The following is a 10664-nucleotide window of genomic DNA, read 5'->3' as shown; positions in this document are numbered from 1 at the left end:
ACAAAAAAAGTGACTAGAATCTAAAGTTACATGGATGTATCAAAGAATAGTGGATAAAGAATAATCAGCAAAAGTATCCGTATTTCGAACCCAGTTGAATAACATAGTTTTTACATCTGTAATCAATTGCTTGACGCCCCTGTGGTTAGCATTCTTCCTTACAAGTTTTACATTACATATCATTTCGTATGTTCCTCTTCAAATTTGGCTAGCAACCAGCACACTGCTAGAGCATGTAATTCGCCGGTATGTACCATTTATATACTCGTTGAGGAGGCACGCTAGATATAATGGAGGTATTTTTTCACTAAATGAGATGTTGGGACGGCTCAATGAGATCAAAGCTCCCAATGAGTTGGATGTTTTTATCGATTGAGCCGTGCCAATATCACATTAACAATTTACTCCTACTTACACGTAATCTTATTGGGTTTGATACTAGAAATCAAGCCGCATACACAAACTGAGACTAAAAAGTTGAAAAAAACATAAAATTAAATATATGGTATATATACTAAGGAATAAACATTTAGGAGCTCCAATCTTCTACAGTTGCGGAGAGCAAAGAAAATCTCTTTGAAGACCATTAATACAAATCTAAATCACAGGAAGTGCATAGTAAAGAGTAAGGATTATTATTACCTTGACTAACCTACTCCCAAGAGAAAGGAATCCCATTTTGGGATGACCCATTGCCATTAGGACCCATATGAAACAGACCTTGGCAATTTAGCTCCGCGTCGGTGGCATGAGAAACTAAAACTGAACCGATGGTCTCACCACCCATTCCCTGCTGTGATTGGTGGTACCTGCTTAGGCCTTGTTGGTTATACTGCTCCAGGTCAGGTACTAATGGCTGAGACATGGGGATCGAGTCAGACTGCACCACATGGCTCAGACTGCTCCCAGAACGTTGCTGAGACGGGGGTGATGACAGAAGAGAGAGAGCACAATCAGAATCGAGTATTCGAGTTAACCCGTCAGAGAACAACTTTCTACTATTACTACTAATGTTTTCTGAACATGCTGCTACGTTGTTGATTAGCGGCTGGCAGGATGAAACTTCGGGGACCATTCGGTTGCCATGCTCGTTAGCCTGCAGAAATGGGAATTGCTTCCCTTCTTTGTTAGTGCGGGAGAACGATCCAGGGAACATGTTTTGCCTGTTGGCATAGTGCGACTGCAGGTGGTTGCTGTCGGTTATTATTTCTTCCTCCGTTTTTACTACTGCGTGCCAACTAGGACTTGTCACCGTAGTTGATGGAAATACTTGCGGATTAGCAAAGGGTAATATTCTGGTACCTATAAATTTAGAAACAGAAAACCAACATTATGTTAGTTATATGAATAATTGTAAGCTGACAAACAAAATGCAGATAATAGAACACGTAAAATACTGTATGAAGTAAAAGCAGTCAAGACATCAGACAGGTAATTGTAAAGTTGGACTTGATGTGAGACAAGTACAGTCAGGTGAAACTATTTGAACTAATACAACTTGGCAATTCGCCACCTAGATTTAAAAACTGTTCAAATTTGTATATTGCATGCTCAATTGTGGCCAAACCGCAGGAGTTTGGCCAGCTAGACAAAGTTTTTACTTGACAAGATTTTGAGCATTAAATAGGAAGTGTTGGTTAAACTTCAATATAGAAGTCACTAACAAGCTGGTTAGGACAAGATTAGGAAATTGATGTAATCCTAAGGGAATTAGAAGTCATCTAGTTCTAAGAAAAGGAAAGACATGTAATAAGGTAATAGGACTAGGAAAAGGAATTCATAGTTCTATATATATATGATCACCAAAGTTGTGGTTGATCATATGAGCAAGATTAGAGCTTGTGTTTAGTTTTGAGAGATTTTCTAAACATCAATAAAGAGAGTTGTCTTTATATAAGCTAAGTTTCATCTTGCAGTTGCCATTAATTGGTATCAGAGCGTGTTTCTGAGCCATGGAAAACGAAACCACCATTGTGGGTGTAAAACATTCACGCCACCATCAATACAAGTTCCAATCCTCAACGCCACAAACTACACAGTATGGGCCATGAGAATGAAGGTACTGATGAAAATCTACAAAGTTTGGGAAACAATTGATCCTGGTACATTGGACCCAGACAAAAACAATGTTGCCATTGGATCTCTTTCAAGCAATACCAGAATGTCTTGTTCTACAAGTTGGTGAACAGGAAACTTCAAAGAAAATTTGGGATGCAATAAAGGCACGTAATCTCGGAGCTGATCGAGTTAAAGAAGCCCGTCTGCAAACCTTAATGTCTGAATTTGAAAGAGTGAAGATGAAAGACACTGATACTATTGATAGCCTTGCAGGAAAGCTATCAGAGATAGCCTCAAAAGCTGCGTCACTTGGACAATCCATTGATGAAGATAAACTGGTAAAGAAGTTTCTCAATAGTTTACCAAGATCCAAGTATATTCATATCATAGCTTCTCTCGAACAAGTCTTAGATTTAAAGAAGACTAGCTATGAAGATAATTGGAAGATTGAAAGCATATGAAGAAAGAATCCTTGATGAAGAAAACAATGGAGAAACTCAAGGAAAACTCTTGTACACAAACTCTTACCAACAAAACTCTGCGACAAGAGGAAGAGGTCGTGGAAGAGGTGGTAGAGGAAACAGAGGCCGAGGAAGGGGAGGAAGGTTTAACTCACAAGATAGAACAACAAGTCAGAATGATCAAAACCAAGGGAAAGAAAAGAAGGATAGATCAAACATTATTTATTACAGATGTGATAAACCAGGACACTTCTCCTCTGTATGCCCTGAAAGAATACAAAAGATGGAAGAAACAAACAAGAATGAAACAGGGAAGCAGATACAGCTCTTTTCATGCACGAAGTTGTATTCTTAAACGAAGGGAAACTAATACTAAAGAAATACGAATCAAAGGATGGAGAAGAAGGAATCTGGTATTTAGATATGGAGCCAGCAATCACATGATGGTAGAGACACTACTTTTCTGAACTCAATGAGAAAATCAAAGGACAAGTGAAGTTTGGGGATGGATCTTCTATTGAAATTGAAGGAAAGGATCAATTCTATTTCAAGAAAGACCGGAGAACAGAAGCTTGTCACAAACATCTACTTCATCCTAAATTTACAGAGCAACATTCTAAGTTTAGGACAAGCTACAGAAGTTGGATGTGATGTTAGAATGCGACAAGATTATCTAATAGTTCATGACCCAAGTGGAAGATTTTTAGTTAGAGTCTCACGCTCACAGAATAGACTCTACAAGATAATCTCATGATTGAAAGTCCATTATGTCTGAATATGATACTGGAAGATCAGACATGGAAGTGGCACGCAAGGTTAGGACACATAAGTTTCAGAACCTTAAAAACTATGTCTCAGAACAAGATGGTTCGAGGGCTACCACAACAAAACGGAGTGGTGGAGAGGAGAAACAGGACTCTAATGGAGATGACAAGAAGTTCTTTAAAGGCTATGCAGGTACCTAATTATCTATGGGAGAAGCTGTACGACACTCCACATACCTAATAAACAGATACCTACGAAAGCTCTGAAAGACATGACTCCATATGAAAGCTTGCGAAAGAAAAACCAAACATAGATCATTTAAGAGTGTTTGGTTGCAAAGCATACGCAAAAGTTGATTCTGCAACTCTTAAGCTGGATGATCGATCTCAGTCTCTTGTGAATCTAGGAATTGAGCCTGGATCCAAAGCCTACAGATTATTCAATCCAACAACGAAAAGAGTGATAGTGAGTCGAGATGTGGTATTCGATGAAAAAGCAAACTGGAACTGGAAAGAAACTAATGATGGACCAAGTAGGGATCCAGGAATGTTTCACATGAGATGGGGTCAAGTAATTGATGAAGGCGAAGGACCCATAATCATCAATACCAATGGAAACAATGATGTTAATCAAGAAAAAGAAGAGAATAATGAAAACACTGGAATAACGAAGAAGAAGAGAAGAAGAAGAAGAAGAGAGAGATCGATGAAATAACTCAACCCATTCCACTGCGAAAATCAACAAGATAGATACAAAAGCCACAATATCTGGAGGATTATGTTCTTCAAGCTGCAGAAGAATGTGAGATTATGCTACTTTCTGTTAATGAAACCAAGGAATTTTCAGGAAGCAAGGGTCTCGACTAAATGGACACAAGCATGTAGAGAAGAAATTATTCAATCAACAAAAACAAGACTTGGTTTCTAGTTGATAAGCCAGGTGGGGTAAAAGTGATTGGCCTCAAGTGGATCTTCAAGGTTAAAAGAAATGCTGATGGAACTATTAACAAATATAAGGCAAGACTTGTAGCTAAGGGATACGTTCAAGAATCAGGCATAGACTTTGATGAAGTTTTCGCACCAGTTGCTAGACTAGAGACAATTCGTCTCTTAATAGCAGAAGCAGCATCAAACTCATGGGAAATTCACCACTTAGACGTTAAGACATCATTCTTACATGGTGAATTGCGAGAAGATGTGTATGTTGAACAACCAGAAGGTTTTGAAGTAAAAGGACAAGAGCATAAGGTTTATAAGTTATCAAAAGCTCTATATGGTCTAAGACAAGCTCCTCGAGCCTGGAATACAAAGTTAGATCAAATCTTAAGAGAAATCAGATTTGTTAAGTGCTCTAAAGAAACATCAGTATACAAGAGAAGAAAAGGGAACGCTTCTTGTGATTGCAGTCTATGTAGATGATCTATTTTTGACTGGCAACTCCCTTAAGGTGATCAATGAGTTCAAGAGAGAAATGTCATCAAAGTTTGAGATGTCAGACCTCGGAAAACTCACTTATTACCTTGGCATAGAAGTCCATCAAGGAGTAGATGGGATTCAGATTAAACAAGAAGCTTATGCAAGGAGAATTCTGAAAGAAGCAGGACTTGAAACTTGTAATCCAACTAAGATACCAATGGAGTTTGGACTTAAAGTTTCAAAGGCACAAGAAGAATCAGAGATTGATTCAACGAGTTATAGAAGAAATGTTGGATGCCTAAGATACTTATTACACACAAGACCAGATTTGGCTTTCTCTGTGGGAATAGCAAGCCGTTATATGCAGAGTCCACGCAAGTCTCATGGTGATGTAATAAAGCAGATATTGAGATATCTAAGAGGAACAATCAGCTATGGATTGAAGTATGGTCGAGGAGGATCAAAAGGAATTGTTGGTATAGTGACAGCAGTCATAATATTGACCAAGATGATGGAAAAAGTACAACTGGTCATATATTTTATCTAGGAGAAGCACCTATTACATGGTGTTCACAGAAGCAAGACGCTGTAGCCCTCTCATCCTGTGAAGCTGAGTTTATGGTTGCAACAGAAGCAGCTAAACAATCAATATGGCTTCAAGAACTGTTGGGTGAAATCAAAGGAAGAGAACCTGAAAAAGTTCTCATCAAGATTGATAATAAGTCTGCAATTGCACTCACTAAAAATCCAGTGTTTCATGGGAAGACGAAACACATTCACAAAAGGTATCATTTCATATGAGAATGCATCGAGAAGGAGGTCATTAACGTTTAACACATACCAGGAACTGAGCAGAAAGCAGATATATTGACAAAGGCATTAGCTCGGATCAAGTTTGAAGAAATGAGACAATTGATTGGAGTACAAGATATGTCACGGGTAAGGTTGAAGCTTAACGGGGAATGTTGGTTAAACTTCAACATAGAAGTCACTAACAAGCTGGTTAGGACAAGATTAGGAAATTGATGTAATCCTAAGGGAATTAGAAGTCATCTAGTTCTAAGAAAAGGAAAGACATGTAATAAGGTAATAGGACTAGGAAAAGGAATTCATAGTTCTATATATATGATCACCAAAGTTGTGGTTGATCATATGAGCAAGATTAGAGCTTGTGTTTAGTTTTGAGAGATTTTCTAAACATCAATAAAGAGAGTTGTCTATATAAGCTAAGTTTCATCTTGCAGTTGCCATTAGGAAGAACGTAATAACTAAGAGAAGGAGAATATTTGAGAAAGTATATACACCTTGATGGTAAGAGAACAGATTTACTGAGTTTGCCGACAAGGGATCAGGCTGAGGCTTCCTCCGACGTCTGTTGTGCCCATCAAGACGTTTCCTGCAGCTTCTTTTTACCTCATCAAACTCCACCAAAAAATGGAACCTACAAGAATTTACATCGAAGTTTAAGATCTGATCCACCAACACCTCAGAAGTATGCAACCAAACCACACCTACATTACTAATCACAATTAATGAAATGGGGTCATGCATGCTTTGCACTGGAAGTAGTATAAACCAGAAAAATGGCGCTTGTGTGTAGATCCTATTTCAACGCATACTTGCATAAATTTAAGTGTGAAAAGGAAGTTCTTCCGTCAGTAATTTCGAAAGATGTACAGTAATGGCTTAAGATCCTATTTCAACCTTTGGTTCACCGGAAAAATGGCGCTTCTGTGTAGAATTCCCAAAACATTTAGTAGCAAACAGCAATAAATATAAACCAGACTTAAGTGTACTTGTACCACTTTGTTTCATGGATATTTTAAATGCTAGAGGAGTGAACAAGATGACCAAGATATGTGGAGTAAGAAGAAATCTGAAGAGTAAAAGGCCACCGGTGAATGATTTAAGATCATTCTGCAACTTGCAAGTCCAGTCCTAATCGCCAGAGTTTCACTGAAAACAGTGATGATGAATAAAAAGATAAGAGAAGTAATGACAAGGATGTAACATGCATGCAACTATCTGGAGAGTATTGCTCAAAGTATTACGAAGAAGTTTACCAGGTTTGTGGAACCAGAAAGAACGTAAAACAACTCGAAAGAGACTATATTACATAGCAAAATAAAATTCTACACTCATGGGATAGCAAGTGATCTCAGAAAAAAAGATTGGATTACTATGAAGCTCTTAACACGATAAGATAAAACGGATAATTTCGGAAACTGCTGAAACCAGAACTGTCAGCTTACTATGTGCCAATTATATCTTAAATTAAGAGATAAGCAAGATAACTTAGTATATTTGTGCGGCTAATCCTCAGTTCTCGGGACTTTACTGATTACAAACTTTGTCTCTTTGGTGCCTTATGAAAAGAAAAAAAATCGTTATCTCTGCCGTCCAACACCAACAACTGCAGAATGGTGCATGTGAGCAAGACAAACTGCGAGAAAATATCGATTGACTATAATGGTTACAAGTTACAACACCTTTCATCACTCTGGAGGCATCTTGCTTTCCCTAGTTCATGAATGACAATTTAGCCGACGAATTCATAAAAACCTTGCCTTCCAAAAACAATCTCATTAATCACAATTTCAACCAGAACATGGAAATCCACAGCAAAGTTTCCTAAGATGAGACAGTACCCATTATTCCTAATAACACTTAATTTTTCATTCATCCAAGTGTCCAAATGCAACCAAAAACATAATCAAGCAAGACAATATGCAATTCAAAACATGTTTTAAGCACAGAAACAATGATTGGAAGAAAATTCAACCAAGAAATAAAGGAATCAGACACAAAATTTGGATTGGTGGTTTACAATACCTGCTGCACTGTTGGCAAAACCTTTGTTCTTGACCAGCAACCAAGACTTTAGGAGTTTTAGAATGAGCTTCGCAGACCTTATGACGCCTATGATACTCTCTACATTTACTAAGGTCAGCATTACACCCATCAACCAAACAAGATGGAACTTGAACACCATTACTTGAAGAAGAACTTCTAGCTCTCTTCACTGATGATAAAGCTGTAGCTGCTGCTGCTGATGAAGATGATGTTGAGAACATTGTTAACCTTGGATCCTTCCACTTATTATGATTCATTGCATATACTTCTCCAAAATCAGCTAATCTACCCAACTTCAAATCAACTGAACAATTATTATTATCTCTACTTCTATTCTTCTGCTTTAGATTATTATTATCTCCTCCACTACTTGATGACCCAGCAAGAGTGTTGATAGCACTAGCAGAATTAGTATTAGTAGAAGCAGTGAAATTGCTGTGTTCACTACAATCTCTCTGAAATTCTCCAAAACCCCACGATGTTCCTTTGAATTCCCAGTCCATAAATAAAACCCTCTTCTTTTCTTTCCTCTGCCTACTTCTTCTTCTCCTTGTTAGTCAGTCACCTTCTTGCTCTTGCTCTGATCACTCAAAAATGACTCAACTTGAACAACCAATAGCAATAGACTACTAGCAAGGAATCAAGCAAGAAACAGGTAAAGCCATGTTTAAATACATAAAGTGAGAAACAAACAAGCCAATATACTAAGGAAGTTTTCAAAGTACTGTTTGTTTTTCTTTTCTCTTTCAGATAACTGAAGATATTGTTGTTGATCCAAAAACAAAACAAATGAAAAAGAAAAAGAAAAGTCTGTAAAGTGAAAAATCAGAATAATGGGCTACTGGGCAAGTAAAAATGTAGGAGGAGGAAGTCATAAATATGTCATCTTTGGGAACTTCAATCAAAAATCTTTAACCAGCAGCAGTAAAAATTTGGTCTTGTAGCAGTAATAAAAGAAAATTCCAAAGAAATGGGAAAACTCAACAAAATGTGAAAGTGTTTTAATGATACACTCACACAACAAACTATTAATGAAAAAAATCAAAGGAAAATAGAAAAGAGGAAAGAGTGAATAAGTAAGGAGTCAGTGTACTAGACTTGCAGACAACAGGAGCAGAAGAAAAACTGATTTAGTCTTTCCAGCCATTCATTCCCTGACATGGATTCCATTAAAAACCAATAAAGAAGACAGACAGAGAGAGAGGAAGAAGGAAGATAAAAACAAAACAAAATGGGTGTGTGAGTGTTTGTTTGTGTATGTGAAGAAAAGAAAAGGTTAAGAAGATGAATAATGGATCAATAAAGAAATGGGGGATTAAAAGGAGAAGGCAATGAGGGGGGGTTTTGTTTGTTTGATATTTTAATGTATCTAGAATAACAAAGCAAACTATTGGAACTTGTAGAGGACCATTTTAGAGAAGAGAAGAGACCCTCATAGATAATGTATTTAAGTACAAATTTTTTGAGGAGATAGATTGAGACACAGACCATGGAAGGAGATGAAAGACTTGGACTGTATAGAGTAGACTAGACTAGAGTAGTGAGTAAGACTTTGTTGTCCCCTTTGTTTCCTCATTTCCTAGCTTTTTCTTTTTCTTATATTTTTTTCTTTTTTTTTAACAGATTTAGGTCTTAATATTTATTATCATTATTTTACATAGGCAATTAGGTCTTAATATTTATTTTCATATTTTATATTGGCAAAGCTAGACCCACTCCTCAACAAGCTGGACTAGCCTCACTGCTGATAATTATTTACGTCTTAATGATGAACATGATAACTGAGGGTAATCCTACCTATTGTATTATCTGGTATGCCATCATCCGCAAACAAAACAAACAACACATGATTAACAATAACTATTTCGATAGGTTGGATCAATCCTAACTAAGATTAGATCAATACAGATAGAGGGTTAGAGGATATCCTAAAATTGTGGGGACATGTTTCGTATGCGGCAATTCGTCGTCAAGATCTATGGTAGCGCTAACGCAACCTTTAGGTACCACCACCGTACTAATAAAAGAGACTTGGACCATGATGATATAGTCAAGAACAACAACCGAACAGAGTTGGCCAAAAATATAATCTGAAACGGGTTCGGAAAATCTGCTACAGTTCCCAAAATATGATACTGAATCACCATGGTATATTGAATGATTAATAAAATCAAGGATAGGATACACCAAATTCCACAATGTGTTATCCCACGTAACTATAGAAAAGGAAACCAATCATCGGATAACCTCGCGAATTGTGGATCTGGTGCCAATCAGTCTAAAAAGTTCTTAACAACATCGGGACCATATGAGTTCATCTTTCTAAATCAAATTGTATTAAATGACTTTACTGGAATGATATAACCTCGTGTAATCATTTTCTAGTAAATCTCATGCTTTAAAAAATAAAAACGAGGATGCAACCATTAGAAAGACGGCGAAGTGGTTTTCCACTAACCTCACAAACCAGAGGTGAGATTACAGTTCTTCTCGATGACCACTTTCACAAAAAATATTTTAACTCGGTCAGGTGTGGATGGAGAGGTTCACAGTGTTAATCTGCCCCAAAGACTAGTCAGGTGTTATAAGAGTCATGATGTCCTCGCCAATCCAACAACAAAAAAACAGGAACTAGATTTTCATTTTAAACGTCATAAGTTAGTTTCGAAACTATATTTCAAAAACGACTCTTTAGTTCTTAAAAGCAAAAAATATTGGGAACATTGCTTAAATACTCATTGAAACTTCATTTTTAAAATAAAATAATATTTTTGAGCATGGTTATTAGACTTGTACGAATCATTATTCACCTCGTACGAAGTTAACCATTTCTGATTCAATTCGACTCGCGTAGATACTCCTTCTTTATTATATAATTTTTTAACTTAATCAGACAGTTCTACTAAAACTATCATGATATCTTCGAATATGAGTTTATAAACTTATCTTCCTTTTTATTATGCAAATTTATAAATTTATCATGTTCCATCATATTTCATCGATTATAACATATGCATCAACTTTACAAAATAACATACATTTATTTTTAATTTATAAGATAATATAAAAATGACAATAAATATAGGACTCAAGTATGGGATTTGATTCTACA

General features: G+C 36.7%; 1 protein-coding gene across 1 annotated transcript; it reads right to left on the bottom strand.

The window, feature by feature from the left end:
* Positions 1–477: 477 nt before the first annotated feature.
* Positions 478–8946, bottom strand: LOC113271662 (squamosa promoter-binding-like protein 16). Its single transcript, XM_026521560.1, has 3 exons — positions 7532–8946; positions 6004–6140; positions 478–1302 (listed from the first exon to the last, which is right to left on the bottom strand). The coding sequence occupies exons 1-3, from the start codon at positions 8053–8055 to the stop codon at positions 653–655; spliced, it is 1311 nt and encodes a 436-aa protein (XP_026377345.1). The 5' UTR covers positions 8056–8946; the 3' UTR covers positions 478–652.
* Between the last annotated feature and the right edge of the window lie 1718 nt (positions 8947–10664).

Source organism: Papaver somniferum, chromosome 4 (assembly GCF_003573695.1).
Source record: "Papaver somniferum cultivar HN1 chromosome 4, ASM357369v1, whole genome shotgun sequence".
NCBI lineage: Eukaryota > Viridiplantae > Streptophyta > Magnoliopsida > Ranunculales > Papaveraceae > Papaver > Papaver somniferum.
This window is presented reverse-complemented; position numbering and strand designations above follow the sequence as displayed.